At 37.2% G+C, this 20,946-nt stretch overlaps 2 protein-coding genes across 3 annotated transcripts; one reads left to right on the top strand and one right to left on the bottom strand.

Moving 5' to 3' along the window:
• Window positions 1-308: 308 nt before the first annotated feature.
• Window positions 309-8,689, top strand: slc24a5 (solute carrier family 24 member 5). 2 transcript variants are annotated; one of them, XM_048168527.1, is made up of 4 exons: window positions 309-1,302; window positions 1,474-1,680; window positions 7,290-7,391; window positions 7,466-8,689. In XM_048168527.1, the coding sequence occupies exons 1-4, from the start codon at window positions 864-866 to the stop codon at window positions 7,786-7,788; spliced, it is 1,071 nt and encodes a 356-aa protein (XP_048024484.1). In that variant the 5' UTR covers window positions 309-863; the 3' UTR covers window positions 7,789-8,689. The 2 variants fall into 2 exon arrangements, with proteins under 2 accessions (XP_048024484.1, XP_048024482.1); XM_048168525.1 differs by having other exon boundaries at window positions 7,290-8,689.
• A 312-nt stretch (window positions 8,690-9,001) lies between these two features.
• On the bottom strand, window positions 9,002-20,136 carry myef2 (myelin expression factor 2). Its single transcript, XM_048168524.1, has 17 exons — window positions 19,957-20,136; window positions 17,875-18,074; window positions 17,405-17,457; window positions 16,829-16,836; window positions 14,427-14,520; window positions 14,150-14,341; window positions 13,821-13,974; window positions 12,072-12,121; window positions 11,930-11,990; window positions 11,719-11,817; window positions 11,588-11,629; window positions 11,420-11,509; window positions 10,780-10,869; window positions 10,592-10,648; window positions 10,058-10,236; window positions 9,930-9,981; window positions 9,002-9,365 (listed from the first exon to the last, which is right to left on the bottom strand). The coding sequence occupies exons 1-17, from the start codon at window positions 20,079-20,081 to the stop codon at window positions 9,202-9,204; spliced, it is 1,710 nt and encodes a 569-aa protein (XP_048024481.1). The 5' UTR covers window positions 20,082-20,136; the 3' UTR covers window positions 9,002-9,201.
• Window positions 20,137-20,946: the final 810 nt, after the last annotated feature.

Genomic DNA, 20,946 nt, shown 5'->3' with positions numbered 1-20,946 from the left:
TAAGCGATCGGGTGTACGATGTTCGCGCAGCGTACGAAACAAGGGCTGAAAAAACTCCCATAGACTTAACATGGGGAACAAATCTGTGAGATCATATCTTTGGTTTAAAAGGTCATAGAGACTTGGGGCTGGGCTCTTTTGACTCGGCCTATCAAGCCACCAATAAGTAGTGACTTCATAGCCACGTCCTAGCAACCAATTACAGCACCCTAGCAACCGGTGCCGAATTTTGCCACTGCAAGCACCATTCACATTTTCTTCAGGAAATGTACATTCTAGTATTGTAATTACTATTCACCTAGACAAAACTTTGGCGCGTAACTCGTCCCGCACCGTTTGTCGTAGACCCACGAATGAGGTGTCAAATAGACCGGCTTATTGAGAAGAGGTGTGCTATGACTTTTCTAAGCGATCGGGTGTACGATGTTCGCACAGCATACGAAAAAATTGGCTGAAAAAACTCCCATAGACTTAACATTGGGTCAAAATCTGTGAGATCATATCTTTGGATCAGAAGGTCATAGAGACTTGGGGCTGGGCTCTTTTCATTCGGCCAGCCAATAAGTAGTGGCACAGCAACTTCATAGCCACGCCCTAGCAACCAATTACAGCACCCTAGCAACCGGTGCCGAATTTTGCCACTGCAAGCACCATTCACATTTTCTTCAGGAAATGTACATTCTAGTTTTTTATACTATCTTTTTTAGACTATTTGGTCTTTAAACTTTTGTTCTACAAACACATTGGACTGTAGTTTATTAGATATAGTTTTAGTTATGTATCTTTTGTTCTTTTATAGTGTCTTTTACCAACAAAAGTCTGACTTTTATTACTGATATTTTGCACCAGTTTCGTAGGAAGTGATGCTTTTGTTCTCTTTCTGGCTTTTCAGACTTATTCCTGCAGCACTCTATTATTTCAAATCAAGTTTGCGTACAAAATTACAGCACTTTACACGTGTCTTTACACTTCGGCACATTGGTTTGCTGACACAAACGAAGCTCTTGTGTGTTGGCAGGTACGACGGCGCGTGTCTTCTGCTGGTGTACGGCGTGTATGTGGTGGTGCTGTGTTTCGATCTGAAGATCAGCGAGTACGTGATGCAGCGCTTCAGCCCGTGCTGCATGTGTCTCAGCAAGAGCTCTCGAGAGCGCGAGAAGCAGCAGCCTCTGGTGGGATGGAGCGACGACACCAGCCTGAGACTTCACCGCCGCTCTCGAGCCGACAGCGGCATCTTCCAGGACGACTCCGGATATTCCCACCTCTCGCTCAGTCTGCACGGCTTGAACGAGATCGGCGAAGGTATGTGATGATGTCACATCCTTGCGTTCCACTGGCTGCATTTTTTTAAATAATTTTGGTGATACCTACACTCTTAAAAATATTTTTTTTTCTTGCAGCGATGCCATAAAAAAGCCATTTGAACCATTAAAAAATGTCTCAATCTGTGTTTGCACACGTTTCCTCTCTCAGAGCAGAAGAGCGTGTTCACGATGCCCGAACATGACCTGAAGCGGATCCTTTGGGTTTTGTCGCTTCCGGCCATCGTGTTGTTGTTCCTGACCATTCCCGACTGCAGGAGACGCTTCTGGAAGAAATGGTACATGATCACCTTCCTGATGTCTGCAGTCTGGATCTCCGGCTTCACATACGTCCTGGTGTGGATGGTCACTGTCGTTGGTGAGCATGCTTTTCTTTCTTTCTGTTGATGTTCATCTGGTGGACCTGCAGTGCACTGATGGTGTGAGTGCTGGGAATCAAACCCGCAACCTTTGCACTGCATGCGTCACGATCAACCAGATGAGCTTTAGGATCTACAAGTCAAGTCAAGCTGGGTGATTTGATATATAGTGATGATATATAATGATGATACGAGTGATCTTCTGGATTTACATCTAGATATACTTGCGTGATACAATATGATACAATGAACAATATCAGTGCAGCAGTGACTCAAACACGACTGAGTGATCAAGACTTTAAATATTGTCAGTTTTGTTCGATTAAGAGATTTAAATATTGTCAGTTTTGTTTGATTAAGTAATTTAAAAATTGTCAGTTTCATTGATTAAGAGATTTAAATATTGTCAGTTTTGTTCGATTAAGAGATTTAAATATTGTCAGTTTTGTTTAAGTGATTTAAAAATTGTCAGTTTCGTTTGATTAAGATATTTAAATATTGTCAGTTTTGTTCGATTAAGTGATTTAAAAATGGTCAGTTTCGTTTGATTAAGAGATTTAAATATTGTCGATTTTGTTTGATTAAGAGATTTAAATATTGTCAGTTTTGTTCGATTAAGTGATTTAAAAATTGTCAGTTTTCGTTTGATTAAGAGATTTAAATATTGTCGTTTTGTTTGATTAAGTGATTTAAATATTGTCAGTTTTGTTCGATTAAGTGATTTAAAAATTGTCAGTTTCGTTTGATTAAGAGATTTAAATATTGTCGTTTTGTTTGATTAAGTGATTTAAAAATTGTCAGTTTCGTTTGATTAAGAGATTTAAATATTGTCGATTTTGTTTGATTAAGATATTTAAATATTGTCAGTTTTGTTCGATTAAGTGATTTAAAAATTGTCAGTTTCGTTTGATTAAGAGATTTAAATATTGTCATTTTGTTTGATTAAGTGATTTAAATATTGTCAGTTTTGTTTGATTAAGTGATTTAAATATTGTCATTTTGTTTGATTAAGTGATTTAAATATTGTCAGTTTTGTTTGATTAAGAGATTTAAATATTGTCAGTTTTGTTTGATTAAGTAATTTAAAAATTGTCAGTTTCATTGATTAAGAGATTTAAATATTGTCAGTTTTGTTCGATTAAGTGATTTAAAAATTGTCAGTTTCGTTTGATTAAGAGATTTAAATATTGTCAGTTTTGTTCGATTAAGAGATTTAAATATTGTCAGTTTTGTTCGATTAAGTGATTTAAAAATTGTCAGTTTCGTTTGATTAAGAGATTTAAATATTGTCAGTTTTGTTCGATTAAGAGATTTAAATATTGTCAGTTTTGTTCGATTAAGTGATTTAAAAATTGTCAGTTTCGCTTGATTAAGAGATTTAAATATTGTCAGTTTTGTTCGATTAAGTGATTTAAAAATTGTCAGTTTCGTTTGATTAAGAGATTTAAATATTGTCGTTTTGTTTGATTAAGTGATTTAAAAATTGTCAGTTTTGTTCGATTAAGTGATTTAAAAATTGTCAGTTTCGTTTGATTAAGAGATTTAAATATTGTCGTTTTGTTTGATTAAGTGATTTAAATATTGTCAGTTTTGTTCGATTAAGTGATTTAAAAATTGTCAGTTTCGTTTGATTAAGAGATTTAAATGTTGTTTTGTTTGATTAAGTGATTTAAATATTGTCAGTTTTGTTTGATTAAGTGATTTAAATATTGTCATTTTGTTTGATTAAGTGATTTAAAAGTTGTCAGTTTCGTTTGATTAAGAGATTTAAATATTGTCGTTTTGTTTGATTAAGTGATTTAAATATTGTCAGTTTTGTTCGATTAAGTGATTTAAAAATTGTCAGTTTCGTTTGATTAAGAGATTTAAATATTGTCGTTTTGTTTGATTAAGTGATTTAAATATTGTCAGTTTTGTTTGATTAAGTGATTTAAAAATTGTCAGTTTTGTTCGATTAAGTGATTTAAAAATTGTCAGTTTCGTTTGATTAAGAGATTTAAATATTGTCGTTTTGTTTGATTAAGTGATTTAAATATTGTCAGTTTTGTTCGATTAAGTGATTTAAAAATTGTCAGTTTCGTTTGATTAAGAGATTTAAATATTGTCGTTTTGTTTGATTAAGTGATTTAAATATTGTCAGTTTTGTTTGATTAAGTGATTTAAATATTGTCATTTTGTTTGATTAAGTGATTTAAAAATTGTCAGTTTCGTTTGATTAAGAGATTTAAATATTGTCGTTTTGTTTGATTAAGTGATTTAAATATTGCCAGTTTTGTTCGATTAAGTGATTTAAAAATTGTCAGTTTCGTTTGATTAAGAGATTTAAATATTGTCATTTTGTTTGATTAAGTGATTTAAATATTGTCAGTTTTGTTTTATTAGGAAATTTAAATATTGTCGTTTTGTTTGATTAAGAGATTTAAATATTGTCAGTTTCGTTTGATTAAGAGATTTAAATATTGTCATTTTGTTCGATTAGGAGATTTAAATATTGTCATTTTGTTTGATTAAGAGATTTAAATATTGTCGGTTTTGATCGATTAAGAGATTTAAATATTGTCATTTTGTTTGATTAAGAGATTTAAATATTGTTGGTTTTGTTCAGTTAAGATATTTAAATATCGTCAATTTTGTTCTATTAAGAGATTTAAATATTGTCATTTTGTTTGATTAAGAGAATTTAAATATAGTTGGTTTTGTCGTCTTGTTATCGTTTGCGATAAATATGCATTGGAGCTAGTGATGGACTGGATCTAGTGTGGAGTCTTTCATATTTACATGATGGTATGAAATTGACAGAGAAAGAAACAGCTGTTGTTTGTCCCGCTCTGTCACAGGTAGTATTATTATTATTATTATTGCAGTGTTGTGGATTTTTGTTCCCAGCCACAGTCGTCATCTAGTTGTGCTGCAGACGTTCGGCGTTTGAATGGGTCACACACAGGCGAGTCACATGCTCCCTGATTCCATTCCTGAAATGCCAGCGCTGTATCCTGAAGGATTATGATGCTGTCGGCTCGACGTTCTCCGGTCCGTCCGGCTGAACCCCATGGGGCCCGTGAGAAACCATGTGATGCAGCCGCATATAATAGGATTATTATCCTGCACACGGTCACAGATTCACATGAGCACCAGCGGAGCTTTGGAGCCCGACACTAATGAGCAGGTACTGGGAGAGAAAGCACTGCGGTCCGACCCTCAGGACGTCACCCACTCGGGGAGTTTTGAACTTTTGAGCTCGAGAAGCCTGTGATGCAGTCACATGCTCAGCTCAGCAAAAAAAAAAACTTTTTTTCAAAATGCACTGAACACTTTTTATTCTATCTTTTGCTTTATATTTACACTACCAGTCAGATGTTTGGAATAATAGAATTTTTTTTTTCATATATAAAAGTTTTTGAGTCTCTTTTGCTCACCAAGGCTGCATTTATTTGATCAAACATACAGTAAAGTGTAATTTATTCCTGTAATCAAAGCTGAATTTTCAGCATCATTACTCCATTACTCCAGTGTAACATGCAGGACGCCAGGAAATTACATCAGAGAGAGGACTTTGGTCTGATATTTAAACATCAGATAATTTCTAATAATTTATGACAGTTGTCAAATGGTGAAACCCCAAGAAAACATCATAATTAAGTCATATTATTTGAATTTAAATTCAAGGTTTATTTTGAAAATCTTAAGTAGCATAGGAAAAAAACGTCGAACCTTAAAGGGTTCCGTCGGGCGCTTCATATGTAGAACCTTAAAGGGTTCGTTAGGCGCTTCATATGTAGAACCTTAAAGGGTTCCGTCAGGCGCTTCATATGTAGAACCTTAAAGGGTTCCGTCAGACGCTTCATATGTAGAACCTTAAAAGGGTTCCGTCAGGCGCTTCATATGTAGAACCTTAAAGGGTTCCGTCAGGCGCTTCATATGTAGAACCTTAAAGGGTTCCGTCAGACGCTTCATATGTAGAACCTTAAAGGGTTCCGTCAGACGCTTCATATGTAGAACCTTAAAGGGTTCCGTCAGACGCTTCATATGTAGAACCTTAAAGGGTTCCGTCAGACGCTTCATATGTAGAACCTTAAAGGGTTCGTCAGACGCTTCATATGTAGAACCTTAAAGGGTTCCGTCAGACGCTTCATATGTAGAACCTTAAAGGGTTCCGTCAGACGCTTCATATGTAGAACCTTAAAGGGTTCCGTCAGACGCTTCATATGTAGAACCTTAAAGGGTTCCGTCAGACGCTTCATATGTAGAACCTTAAAGGGTTCCGTCAGACGCTTCATATGTAGAACCTTAAAGGGTTCCGTCAGACGCTTCATATGTAGAACCTTAAAGGGTTCGTCAGACGCTTCATATGTAGAACCTTAAAGGGTTCCGTCAGACGCTTCATATGTAGAACCTTAAAGGGTTCCGTCAGACGCTTCATATGTAGAACCTTAAAGGGTTCCGTCAGACGCTTCATATGTAGAACCTTAAAGGGTTCCGTCAGACGCTTCATATGTAGAACCTTAAAGGGTTCGTCAGGCGCTTCATATGTAGAACCTTAAAGGGTTCGTCAGACGCTTCATATGTAGAACCTTAAAGGGTTCCGTCAGACGCTTCATATGTAGAACCTTAAAGGGTTCCGTCAGACGCTTCATATGTAGAACCTTAAAGGGTTCCGTCAGACGCTTCATATGTAGAACCTTAAAGGGTTCCGTCAGACGCTTCATATGTAGAACCTTAAAGGGTTCCGTCAGACGCTTCATATGTAGAACCTTAAAGGGTTCCGTCAGACGCTTCATATGTAGAACCTTAAAGGGTTCCGTCAGACGCTTCATATGTAGAACCTTAAAGGGTTCGTCAGGCGCTTCATATGTAGAACCTTAAAGGGTTCGTCAGACGCTTCATATGTAGAACCTTAAAGGGTTCCGTCAGACGCTTCATATGTAGAACCTTAAAGGGTTCCGTCAGACGCTTCATATGTAGAACCTTAAAGGGTTCCGTCAGACGCTTCATATGTAGAACCTTAAAGGGTTCCGTCAGACGCTTCATATGTAGAACCTTAAAGGGTTCCGTCAGACGCTTCATATATAGAACCTTAAAGGGTTCGTCCACTTTTAAATAAACATTTGCCAATAATTTACTCCCCCCATGTCATCCAAGATGTCCATGCATTTGTGCTTATAAAACGTAAACTTTTTTTTTTTTTTTATATGACCGATCGTTTCGCTAGATAAGACCTTTATTCATCATCTGGTATCGTTTAAAGCCCTTTGAAGCTGCACTGAAACTGTCATTTGGACCTTGAACCGTTTGGTGCCCATTGAAGTCCACTATATGGAGAATAATCCAGTAATGTTTTCATCAAAAACCTTAATTTCTTTTCGACTGAAGAAAGAAAGACATGGACATCTTGGATGACATGGAGGAGAGTAAATTATCAGCAAAAGTTCATTTAAAAGTGAACTAATCCTTAAAGGGTTCCGTCGGGCTCTTCATATGTTAAATTTTTACATATGAAGCGAATTATACATAATTCTTTAAAATTTAGTCAAGAACCCTAGTGTTCTATACAGAACCCACTAAACCTTTTTTCTAAGAGTGTAAAGTTCTGCCTTGTTGTTTTGTTCAGGTGAGACGCTGGGAATCCCGGATACAGTCATGGGAATGACGCTCCTGGCAGCAGGAACCAGCATTCCTGACACCGTGGCCAGTGTGATGGTGGCTCGTGAAGGTAAAGAACCGTCCTCACGTATCCAAACATCACGTGAACCGTTCATACGTGAAGTTCTTGTGTGTCTCTCACAGGTAAGGCTGACATGGCCATGTCCAACATCGTGGGCTCCAACGTCTTCGACATGCTGTGTCTCGGTCTGCCATGGTTCATCAAGACGGTGTTTGTGGACACTGGATCTCCAGTGGAGGTCAACAGCACTGGTTTGGTCTTCATGTCCTGTACACTGCTGCTCTCCATCGTCTTCCTCTTCTTGGCTGTTCACATTAACGGATGGAAGTTGGACTGGAAATTGGGCGTGGTGTCTCTGGTGTGCTACATCCTCTTCGCCACGCTGTCTATCTTGTATGAGCTCGGGATCATCGGGAACAACCCAATCAGAGCCTGCAGTGACTAACGTTCTGCTGGAGTCGCGATCAGTGAAGCATCTGATATGAGGATGAAAATCATTTTTTGCAGTGCATGGACAAAAATAAGGTTGTGGGTTTTTTTTTTTTTTTTTTTTTAAAGCGTTACTTATTTCCATTGGTTGATTGATTTAGAACAAAAGTCAAACGATGGTCCGTTTAGAAAAGTGATTCTGTAACAAGGGATGCTTTTGACCTCAAAGTATCAAATGTTTATATTAATGAACATATTCACATAAAATGTGTTCTAACGCTCTTTAAAATTGACTTTTTTCAAATTTTACTTCATATGCAATCATTTTAATCATGAGTCGCATCATTAAAAATCAAAGGGGGTCTTTAATTTTGCTTCTCAAGTTAATGCATCTTGATTTAAGAATTTTTTACATGGAAAAGACAAAAATACTAAGAAAAACATTTTCTGCAGTGCAGTAGTAAATTTCATCGTTACATTAATGTTTTCAACTGGAGCAAATCACTGAACAGCTCGATCTTGTAATGAACAAATGTTTCTTGTTTTCCAGTTTATTTCCATGTTGCGAGTTGATTTAGTTTCTAAAACTTTTTTGCTCAGGGATTTTGGTCAACGTTGTAATAAAATTAGTTATTTGGAAAAATCTGTTTACCATTGTAATAAGACTTACGATAGTAAATTGCTTAAAATTACTTAATTTAGAAATCTAAATGCCAAAGATTGTTGATTGTACCTAATTTATTTCCTCAGTATGTTGGTTTAATTATGTTTGTCGTTACAGAATCACTCGTCTCGGTCATGAGCTTCAACACTCTGACATTCATCATCTACCTCAGATCATTCATCCAGACACTTGGCTTTTTGTTAACAGATTCTTATTACTGTAACGCTGTATTACAATAAAAAAAAAAAAAATACTATGATGCATAAAACACTCTTTTTAAGTACAGAAGTGAGGATTTGAGAGGTCAAAATTTTCATTTTAAAATAATTGGTGGCATTTCTTCATTACATTTCTTATTAATGTGATTTACTGATGTGTCTTCAAAACGTTTCGGTTCGAAACGACCTGAAAGATTTTTTTTCCTCAAGATTTTCAACACGTTTTTTCTCAAGAACATTCCTAAGAAGTACTTTTGGGAAAACAGAAGATTTGGAAGACAGAAGTTAAGAATTTTACTGGACTGAGAACTGAGATCTCTGCAGCAGACAAACTCAGAGCCAGACAATTTACAACAGCCAGCTTTTTATTTTTTAAAATTTAGTAAGAGACAAACGCCCCACTAATGATTACAAAAAAAAAAGAAAAGAAAAGAAAAAAGTGGGCACTAGCACATTAAAAGGTTGAAGTGGCTGCTGAGATTGTTCAGATATGAGTCATGATGTTTTTAAAACAAAACAGAGGTGGGCGGTGACGTGTGAGAGTGAGTTAGGCGTTGCGGTCGATGCGAACATCAACCTCTCGTCCGTTGATCTTGGTTCCGTTCATCATTCTGCAGGCTTTCTCAGCGCTCTCGGGAGAGTCGAAGCGCACTGTCCCGCATCCTTTGGATTTACCGTTCTCCATCTTTATTTCAGCATACATCACCTGACCTGAAGACGACAGTGTCATGTTACATTCTTATGTTTGTAATGAATTTAAATAAAATGCTGTACCAGAAACAAAATTATGGACTGATTTTTATATTTTTAAATTAATTTTATTTGTCTATTTTATATATTTAAATACATTTTTTAATATATTATATAAATTTGTGATGCACTATATATACACACACACACACAAATTATAATACAAATAATTTAAAAGTATTATAATTTAATTTGTATCATTATAATATATGTAAAGTATATAATACAATTATAATAAATTTAATAAATAATATTTATGGGGGTAATTTCGTTTTTTTATTTATATATCTTATTTATATTATAATTTTTGTATTTATTTATTTTATTATTTTTTTCCAGCTGTTTTGTTCTCAATTCTCTCTGCTGTGAGCTGCTGTTTAACATCACTTTTCACACTCCTGCTTTTTTCCCCTTATAATATTGATGTATATTTTTGCATATTTTATTTCCTCTTAAACCTAATCAACATTCAATTCAATAAAAGCGAAAAGCAGTGAGATTTACAGCAGTGAGGAACACACGTACCGCAGTGGCCGAACTTCTCCTTGAGCTTCTGCCAGGTCAGATCATACGAGAGCTGCGGACAAAATGAATCTCATCAAACACACGTCAGTGACACACACACACACACACTCCGTCATGTTCATACATACGTTTCTCACAAAGATCTGGCATCCGCCCTTTGACCCCGCCCCCCTGTCACTCATTCCACCCATGTGACCCGAGCCTCCTCCGTACTGGCCGAAGCCACGCCCCATGTCCATGTTTCCGGCCATTCGGTCAAAGCCAGAATTCATGCGGTCCATTCCCATATTCATCATTCCTCCTCCTCCTGAAACACACACACACACACACACACACACACACACGACTCTCAGGTTAATTCTGATTAAAACAACACAAAGTTCAAGTGCTAATAAAATGCAAGATCATTAATTAAAGGTGGCTAACTTTTAAAACTAGTCTATGCAGTTCATTCAACCGGCCACAGGTCCATTAAATAATATTAACAGATGCAACTTTTGATTTTAATAATTTATAACTAAAAGTTAAATATGAATTAAGATTAACAATGAAAGACACTTCTACAGCATTTATTAATGCAGTGAACCAGTGTTAATTTGGTTTGTCAATCAAAATGAATTTTATGTTAATTTAATTCTGTGTGAGAGCGTGAGATGAGTAACCTAATCCGGAGCCCATGGGTCCCATCCCAGCATTCCCCATTCCTGCATATCCTCCACCTGATGGAAAGGAGAACAGGCCGTCAGCGTCACCATCAGCTCAAGTGTGAACTCACACACACACACACACACTCTCTCTCTCTCTCTCTCTCTCACACACACACACACACACACACACTCTCAGAGTTCACCTCCAAACGAGTCTCCGAATGGGCGGCTCATTCCCAGGTCACTTCTGCCGAAGTCTCTGTCCATCCCTGCCATTCCAGAGCGATACATATCTGCACAAACTCGAGCGTGAGACAGAGAGCAGGGCTGCACGATATATCAACAAGCCACACACATGCATCCCATGATGCAGTGCTTATATATATATATATATATATATATATATATATATATATCACAAGAAAATGATACAAATACACAATTTCATATTGAACTGGTCATAAAGAGTGGGAATGTGGCCTATGCAAACTCAAGTGGAGAGAAATGTGTTTAAACTCCTCAAACAAATATTATACACAATTTGTTTTATGATTATATTTTGAAATACTATGTGTTTTGCGTTACTTTATATATTACTGATCTAGTTCTTTATGCTGTTGTGTGTCCTTGAGTGCCTTGAAAGGTGCCTATAAATAAGTTATTAAATTATTTTATTTCTGCAGACAGAATCACTTCCACTCAATACAGCCATTCATATCATCTGCTGAACATTCCTGTATTCTTCAAATCTCAATATATATTAACGAAAACTATCGCAACGTCAATTTTTCCCAATATCGTGCAGCTCTAACAGATGAACAGTTCGACGCAATGATGTTTTACCTCCCATTCGGCCCATGGGTCCCATGTCTCTGCCACCAAATCCTCCCATTCCGCCCATGCAGTCCATGCTGGAAAACCCTCCGCCCATCCCTACACACACACACACACACACAGATGAGCGTCCTCACAGATGATCACAATCTGCTTCAGATGGACATGACGTCTCACCACTCATGCGGTTCATGCTGCTGCATCCCGGCCCGTCCATCCCTGCGGGATCAATCAGTCCTTCATTACATCATCAATCGCATCATGTGCTGAATAACGTTACATAAATAATTAAGCAAACATGAACACACCTCCAGGTCCCATGGAGGCCACGCCCCCTCCACTGAGACGGTTGGCATTGATTGGCTGCCCGCCGGGACCCAAACCCATACCGATGCCGCCCAGACCTCCTGCAACACACATCACAAACATATAGAATTACACACTTAAATATACATAAAGACACAAACACACCCGTTTAACCATCCTAACTGATCTCAAACAAGCACAGAAATTGCTTACTGGGTAACTGTGGCGGTTTCTCTGCTGGCCGGACGTCATCTGGAGGAAGTGATTTATCATCCTACAATAAAACAAACTCATGAATGAAAGCTGTGATTCATAAACACATTCAAGCCGTACAAGAACGAACACAATGTCTCACCATTTTCACATGCATCTGTCTGTCAAACAGCATCTGACCGTTGAACATGGCTGAGAGCGGGAGTGAAGGAAGACGCACAAAAAAGAGTGAGCGATTTACAACCTGAACTCACAAATAACTCCAATAGAATCAGACTAACTTGGCAATGATGTGATGCTGTAATAAGACTAAAAATACAGCACAAATATTATATTTTTAGAGCAAGACACTACAGGCAAAACTGTTTTTCTCCATGCACTGGTCAGTTTTTATATTTTGCTTCTATAGCATGTCTTCTTTCAGCCTGGTGTTTATTTTCTTTCACTTGATCTATTTGCTTCTGTAGATTTCAATCTTAATCTTTAAAGGCGGCGAGTTTGAGTCAGAAATCTCCACTTCAGCAGCTTCACACACCAAACTTTACAGTTTTATTCATATCTATATTCTGAAGGGTTGTTCGTATATGATTCACCTGATTTTATTCCTGAGAACATGCTGAAAATGTATTCGTTTTCAGTCTTTTGAGAGTATTTTCATATTTAAAAATGACATTTCAGAAAACTTGTACAATGAAACAAATGTCTGGAGATATTGATTCGTTCAAACACCTGTAGTGTCTTTCCTTAATTTGACTAAACTATTTTTTAGAGCTGCACGATTCTGGATAAATTGAGAATCACAATTTTTTTTTTTTTTTTTTTTAAATGGAGATCATGATTCTCCAGTGTTTCTGAATAGACAACTAAACAAAATAACATCATTTACTAGCGGTTCTGACAAAATGTTAATTGCTGCAGTCTAATTAAAATATCTAGCCTAAGTAATTTGAATGAACTATTTATAAAAAATAAATAAATAAATAAAATAAAATAAATGGGTTGAGTGAATGATTCAATGACTTGCTCATAAAGACTTCACTTGTTTCATTACTGGATGAATCAGTGTTTTTGAGCAAATCTCTTGAGTGAATGATTCAATGACTCACTCAAAGACTTCACATGTTTCAGTAGGATCATTCGAGATACATCGCCGCTGCGCAGACTGATCGGCGTATCAAAGTATCATGAGAGCGACTGGATAGCTTTTGAATCATTCTTTTAGTACTTTGATGTCATACGCCAATCGGCCTGCGCACACCAATGCATCTCAAAAAAGCCTATTACTGCATGAATCAGCATTTTTGAACGAATCTCTTGAATGAATGATTCAATGACAGATACATTTTTAATAGTCATTTGTCGCCACCTACTGGTGTAACGATGTAATTGATACAATCGTTATTTGAAGCATCAAGTTACTTTTGAAAGGTGATTTAGTCTATTTTGATCACTATCATAGACATCAGTGTTTATATCTGAACTATAAACTTTTATTCCAGTACTTCTGTGAAAATCTGAATGATTGTAAGACAGAAATAATGATACTGTGAGCTTGAAAAGACCAGCTTGTTTCAGACCTATACATGAATGACAACTCTGATCTGAACGTTCGCTGTGATTCGCTGCGAATCGCTGTCATTCAGGAATAAGATCGAGTGGGTGTTTGAATCAAGATCACAATCTTTTAACGATTAATCGTGCAGCGCTACTATTTTTGCAATCAATACTTTTCCGTATTTGGCTTTTCCCTGGTTAAGGGTTTGTTTCTCAGTGTGGCTGTGTGTTTATATTCAGTACTGCAGCATGACCGAGTGGGATTTTTTTTAAACACCACATAAATAAAAGTAATTGAATTTTCTTTTGGATCAGCAGGTTTTGGTCCAGAGGATACAGATGGCTTGAACGGCCTCCAGCGGCTGCTCAAAGGTGACCGTCCCCATCCCTCGGCTCTTCCCGTCTTTGTCTTCTTTCACGTCCGCCCTCCTCACCGTCCCCGCCATGCCAAACACCTCCTTCAGCTTCTTCCAGCCCACCTTAAAGTCCAGCTGCGGCAAACACAAACAAGAAAACGCACGTGAATCAGAAGTTGAATGAACGTGTGCTTAAGATCAAATAAAAATTTCCTACTGCTACTCTGTGAAAACTTTTGGAAAAACCTAAAAAAACCCCATTCATTTCTACTTGAACCGCAGTGACACGTCAAAGCAGTGACTGACTCACGTTGGCGACGAACACGGTGGTTCCCAGACGTCCGGCCTGCAGCGCGCTGATGATCTCAGGAGGAATGTTGGGATTGTTGGCGATGGAGGGAGGGACGTTCATCCCGGACGGGCCGCCGTCCTGCCCTCGACCCCCTCCGTACATCCGTCCCGATCTCTGCAGGACGCGCCGCGCATGATCGCCGTCCGGATCCTAAAACAGGCCGACACACGTCACACGCTGTCTGGACAAACACACACTGGATGGACAGCACACAGCGGGATGAAGAGATCTCTACCTCCTTAATGTTCAGCGGTCGTCCGTTCAGATCATGTTTGCTCATGACTTCAATGGCTTTCTTCACAAACTCTTCATCTTTGAACTCAACCACACTGAAAGAGACGAGCAGCGGTCAGGACACGTACAGCTGTGTGTGTGTGTGTGTGTGAGAGAGAGTGAACTAGTGATGCTAAACATGCTGACATTCAATCTGTACTACTTATAATACAAAACCATTTAAGTAGCTTTATTTCACAGTTGTTAATTTATTCTTATTTACTTTTTTTTAAACATTATTTATTTGAATATTTTAAATATTTAATTACTTGTATAATGCTTTGAAAAATAGAAATAATTTTCTACTGCTTATAAAATGATTTAAGTAGCTTTATTTCACAGCTGATTATCTTTTTAAAAGTTTGGGAAAATATAAATAATAATAATTTCTATTTGAATACTTGATGCTGCTTTCATATACCTGAAGATATTCTTAAAGGCAACATTACATTGTTTTCATTTATTTATTTTTACTTTATTTTTAACAAATATTTACTTTTAATTCAATTTAAGTACCTTCATTTCACGGTTGATTATTTTATTCAATGCTTGGGAAAATATAAATAGCAATTTCTTACTGCTTTTAAAACTATTTAACCCTTGTGCGGTCTTCGTTTGGCAAGTACACTCAGGGTCTTTGGGTTCTCCAGAGACCCCAGGCAACAAAATGTCATTTTACTCAGTATATTAATGTTTTTACTCCACATTTGTGCAGTTTTTGAAGGATTTATCATATCTTTGAAATTTATGTAAAAAATTTTTTTTTTTTTTTTTAAATAGGTTTTATACAAAAAAAGCTTTTAATGTAAAATTCACTTTATAAAAGACTCACATTTCTAACTTTCATTCATGGGGATAACATGGATAATTTGACATGGTTTAGTGTAAGAGTTTTGCCCATTTTTTGGAAAATGCAGTTTTAAAAGTAAAAAATGATCACTTTATCCAGTAGATGGCGCCAGAGCTCCACTATTTGCTGTTTGACTGACTGAAAGACATCTTTTCACAAGTATTGTTCAGTTGGATTCATATCTAAATATTATGAAATCACAATTATAACAATAAAAGCTACTTTTTCCTCAAAGTTTAGTAATTTTTGTAATGAAAAAAATCTGTTTTTCAATATTGCTACATTGCTACATTGATGAGATTCCACTTAGAAAATGGACAAAATTCATCCTTAAAATCAACATTGTTGAAAAACTTTTTTTTTTTCTCAGTACAAAAAAAAAAAAGCTAAACTTTGACAAAAAGTAATTTTTATTGTCATAATTGTGATTTCATAATATTTAGATATGAATCCAACTGAAAAATACTTGTGAAAAGATGTCTTTCAGTCAGTCAAATAGCAAATAGTGGAGCTCTGGCGCCATCTACTGGATGAAGTGATCATTTTTTTACTTTTAAAACTGCATTTTCCAAAAGATGGGCAAAAATCTCACACTAAACCATGTCAAATTATCCATGTTATCCCCATGAATGAAAGAAATGTGGGTCTTTTATAAATTGAATTTTACATAAAAAGCTGTTGTATAAAAACCTATTTTAAAAAAATATTTATTTATTTATATAAATTTAAAAGATATGATAAATCCTTCAAAAACTGCACAAATATGAAGTAAAAACATTAATAAACAGAGTAAAATTACATTTGTTTTTTAAAAAACAATTATTTTGTTACAGAATTACATTTTGTTGCCTGAGGTCTCTGGAGAACCCAAAGACTTTTTTTCTACACTAACATAAAAACAAGATATCACTCCATTTTTTTTTTTTGTAGATCTAGAAAGTGTTAACAACTGTACAAAGTTTCATGTCATTTGGACAAAGAGAACATTTTTTTATTTTTTATTTTAGCAAATATAAGGGTTAAGTACCTTCATTTCGCAATTAGTTGATTATTCATTTACAATATTTGGAAAATATAATAATATAAAAATAATAGTTTCTACTTTTTTCAATGCTTGAAAAAATATACATAAAATGTATAATGATTACTTCCTATACAACAATTTAAGTACCTTTATTTCACAATTTTCAAATGTTTGGGAAAATATAATTAAATAAAAAATAATAATAATTCCTACTTGAACACTTGATACGGCCGTAAAGAAACTCTTGAAGGCAACATTCATTGCATATTAACTTCATTTAACTATTACTTTATTTATATAAGCGAAATATTTAAGTATTCACTGTATTAAAATAAGGTACTGTAGCGCAAACAGTAGATCAATGTGCTTGCAACAGCAAGGTCATGGGTTCGATTCCCAGGGAATCGCTTCAGATAAAAACATTTGCATGAATGCTCAAAAGCTGAATGAATGGTTCTGGTGTCTTGACGTGTTGTGAAGCGGTTCTTACCCACAGCCCTGCAGGTGCACGTCCCATGAGGAAGAGGAGGAGGAGGAGGAGAAGAAAGAACATCATCAGAATCACCTCAACTTCAACAACTCACATCATTAGTGCTTGAGAGAGATCAATTACAACACATGCTCATGAACATACGAGAGCGTCTAATGAGCTCGTTTTGGACATTTCATTTGGACGTGGCTACAGTGAGATGGACAAATGAAAGCAAATGAACTCGGGAGGAGGGGGCAAATGAAACTGGGTCTTGTTACGGGAGAGAGAACGGATCAAACGGACAGATGGATGAAGGGGTTTAAGGAAAGACACCTGACAGATGACTCTCGTAAGGTCAGTTGGCGTGATCTTAATTCCAAATCAAAAACACCTAAGCAATCATCAGATGTGAGACAGATGGACCCCAGCCAAACGGGTCACCACCAATTTAAAGGACATCCAAATCATCATCATAATGGTCTTTACTGTAACATCAACACACCATCCATCCCAAGGTCAAAGGTACAACAGTATAATCGGCTCTACCGGCAGAACCAAATGCGATTTTAACCTCGCAGATTCGCCAACACTTACCCTTGACTTTCCTTCTCCATCCTTAAAGAGTTCCACGTATGTAACCTCACCAACTACATGAGACATACAAAGGGAAAATACCACAGAGAACAAGGCATTTAAATCACCAGTGGGTCGCCCTGGGTACAACGCTACAGGAACACATACACCTGAACCCTGCGGCCCGCTCCTCACGAGCGGCGCCTCCAACCAGGCAGCTCTACCGCTACATTCATTGAATGCTAAAGATGTAGAAAAATCACAGGTTTGACCACCCACCTGTACAATCCTTCAGATCAAGCTACAGTGAATGACTACAGCAAATACCAGAATAGCCTAGAGTCAAAATATGTATTCACACCAGCCAGAACAGCGTTCAACTTCCCGCCCAGAGAAGAGGGAAAAACGCTCATTCTTTACACTCCGCTACATGACAGATACGAGAGAGGGAGAGGACGGGACGGTGACGCTGCGCTCTCTGCGTGGGTTACCTTTCTCGCGCATTAGATCTTTAATTGCCTGCCACTTCATATCATAAGGGATATTGCTAATGAACACCCGGTTCCTGTGGGCGGCCTTCTTGTCTCCGCCGCTGCCGCCGCCGCCGTGACGCTCTTTGTAGGGATGGTAGCGGTGCGACTTTCGGCCCCCGGAGCTCTTCTCTTTGGGCTCCGGCTTCTCCTCGGCGTCGCTGCAGGGAAACAGAGGAAACGCGGTGAACTTCCACAAAAAAGACACACATCGGATAGTACAAAGCAATTCAACTACACAGACTAAAGGCCCGTTCGTTTCAAGCACGATAATTGTACAATATCGCAAATTTTAATCACATGCGATTTGGCAAAGGCTGTGATTATTTTATGCGCAGCTTGTCAGAGCTGTACAGCTCTGTGATCAGTTGTAAATGCTTCTCCATCTGAAAGCCAGAGCCCTGCCATGCCCTGCCGCAGAAGTAGATAACGCGCGTCATTCCAGGAAATCCCTATGGGCATCAAACTATTGGTGTAGCTGAATAAACGGAAGATGAAGATAAAGAGAAGCCACATCATCTCACAGAAGGACGCTCAACTGTCGTTATGAAGTGAGTTGAGTAAAAACATGTTATTAAATGTTGTCTTTTGTTGGACAAGATGTTAACAAATGCTTCATGTCTTGACACGTGTTGCTTATCCAAATGTACATTATAAACAACTCGCACTGCTTTCAGATGGATTAGCATTTGGAGCCATATTTCATTGACAAGCTGCGCATAAAAAAAAAATCCCACCAAGAATCGCGTTTAAGTTCAATGTCATTTTTCGTATCGGGTGATAAATCGTGCAGCCCTAATGTCAATGTTTATCATTCGCTCTGAAAGTGATTCCAGCGATAGTGTTGATATTGTTATTATTTATAACGGTTTTTAAAACTATATCTTCATCGTTATATAGTTATTATCCTTAAATTGCGTGCCATCAGCGAATTCACGGAAAAGCATCATAGCAATAAATTTAGTGGAGAAATATTTTTGAAGTTCTCCAACTCTCAACAACTTCGTCATAATTCATTTTTACTTTTTTAATTTTGATCCAAAAGTTTAAAAATGTTTAAGTATTTAAGCTGTAAAATATGTGTTCTCAAGCGCACACTGGACATTTACCGTTGGTAAAAAAAACTGAAAACATTCAAATTAATTTTCAAATTTTTTTTTTTTTTTTATAAAACACTACATAAAAATATTTTCATAAATAACGCTTTCCTGAACAAAAGATGCTCGTATTTTCTCCTCTATTGTATATCCGAGTGAAACTGCTTCTCGAACAAGAACAAATGTAGAATGGGGCTTGATTTTGTGTGCGGGTAATTGATTTGATGTTTGTTGTTTGCTGCAATATTAAAAAACAAAAACAAAACAAGAATTATCCATTTTGATTTCATAGAGACTTTAACAAAAACTAAATGGGAAAAACAATTTCACCTTTTTCACATTTCCGGGGTTCTCAAAAAATTTCTGCACGGGGCGACTGGGAAAATACAGCAAATATATATATATTTTTAAATTTCCACTTGCTCCAATAGCAAAAGAAACAATCCACGATTTTCCAAAAGAGGAAAAAAATATATAAAGAGATCGACTATATCAGTAAGAAGAGGGAATATATAGAAATTCCCTCACAGCAGCGTTAATTAATTTTTTGTCATTTAACAGTTACTGCCAAGGTAAATTAACACAAAGTATAGCGTTATAAATGTATATTAAAAATGAAAATATTAAAATCATTGCTAAATTCTCGATGTTGATAGTCCGTCGCTTATCTTGGGGGCGGTTGCTATGGGTTACCGCTCTGATTGGCGCGCGCCACTAATAAACGCAGCGCCACAAAACAAACAAACGACACAGAAATAAGAGCTGAGAGGGACGGAAAAATAGGCGAATTATCTTCAGATACATGCATGACGAACAGAAACTGATCTTGAGGATAAAACAAACGCGTTTCTTTATCTCTGTGAACGAGCGCAGGCCGCGCAAACAACACGCGCGTGACAGACGGAACAACAGGCAGGATTTGTGATTTAAAGGGGTTTAAAATTACGTTTTAACGCCATTTGTGTTCTCCTGTGTCTGCTGGGGCTCCGGTTCTCCCTCGTCAGCCTGAGAATCGCCTGATTCTTCTTGCTTGTTGTCAGTCAGATCCAGCGCCAGCTCCGCGTCCGCCATCACTGCTGCTCGCTCTCAAGCGCGCGTCCGCGCTCAGTTATCGCGAGAGTAAAATGGCGTTTGAAAGAGCCGAGGATTTTCCTGGGTAGTTTCTGATACAATACAATTTCCATGTGCTGCACCTAAATATTTTTTATTTTCCACTAAAATCTTATCTGGACAATCTTGTGCCTCCAGCAACAACAAAACAATGAAAACATTTACAATCTTCAAGGGAATCTTTCCTATTTATTCATGTTATCCATAATACTGCTCATAATCTGTAAATATATCTATTCTGACTTAACCTTATTATCTAGTTTTCAAAGTCAAGCTATAGCGCTTTATACATAACTGTTGGATGGTTACATAGCAACACCTTAGCAACCACTCCGTGTACCCTAGCAACCAGATAGCAACACCTTAGCAACCACCCCGAGTACCCTAACAACCGCATAGCAACACCCTAGCAACCACCCAGAGTACCCTAGCAACCGCATAGCAACACCTTAGCAACCACCCAGAGTACCCTAGCAACCACATAGCAACACCCTAGCAATCACACAGAATACCTTAGCAACCGCATAGCAACAACCTAGCAACCACCCAGAATACCTTAGCAACTGCATAGCAACACCTTAGCAACCACCAAGTATCTATCTATCTATCTGTCTGTCTATCAAAACTACTAAACTAAAACTTAAACTTGCAAACTGAAAACTGTTCATAATCTGTAAATATATCTATTCTGACTTAACCTCATGATCTAGTTTTCAAAGTCAAGCTATGGCGCTTTATACATAACTGTTGGATGGTTGTGGTTTACTATTGGTGGATCTCATGTGAGTGACAGGTTGCCCCGCCCTCGTCATCAGAGAAGAGAAGA

This window comes from Megalobrama amblycephala, linkage group LG19, assembly GCF_018812025.1.
Source record: "Megalobrama amblycephala isolate DHTTF-2021 linkage group LG19, ASM1881202v1, whole genome shotgun sequence".
Classification (NCBI taxonomy): Eukaryota; Metazoa; Chordata; class Actinopteri; order Cypriniformes; family Xenocyprididae; genus Megalobrama; species Megalobrama amblycephala.
The sequence above is the reverse complement of the archived record's forward strand: the minus strand, read 5'-3'. Positions and strand labels throughout refer to the sequence as shown.

What these genes read in the sequence shown, in the direction of transcription:
- slc24a5 (XM_048168525.1), top strand. Translation starts at nt 864, where the DNA reads ATGCTTTTGTTCTCTTTCTGGCTTTTCAGACTTATTCCTGCAGCACTC. An exon ending in CTTGAACGAGATCGGCGAAG is followed by an intron (nt 1,303 to 1,473) that starts GTATGTGATGAT and finishes TTCCTCTCTCAG; the next exon opens with AGCAGAAGAGCGTGTTCACG. An exon ending in GTGGATGGTCACTGTCGTTG is followed by an intron (nt 1,681 to 7,289) that starts GTGAGCATGCTT and finishes TGTTTTGTTCAG; the next exon opens with GTGAGACGCTGGGAATCCCG.
- myef2 (XM_048168524.1), bottom strand. Translation starts at nt 20,081, where the DNA reads ATGGCGGACGCGGAGCTGGCGCTGGATCTGACTGACAACAAGCAAGAA. An exon ending in GAAACCGCCACAGTTACCCA is followed by an intron (nt 11,818 to 11,929) that starts GTAAGCAATTTC and finishes TGTGTGTTGCAG; the next exon opens with GAGGTCTGGGCGGCATCGGT. An exon ending in ACCCATGGGCTCCGGATTAG is followed by an intron (nt 10,237 to 10,591) that starts GTTACTCATCTC and finishes TGTGTGTTTCAG; the next exon opens with GAGGAGGAGGAATGATGAAT.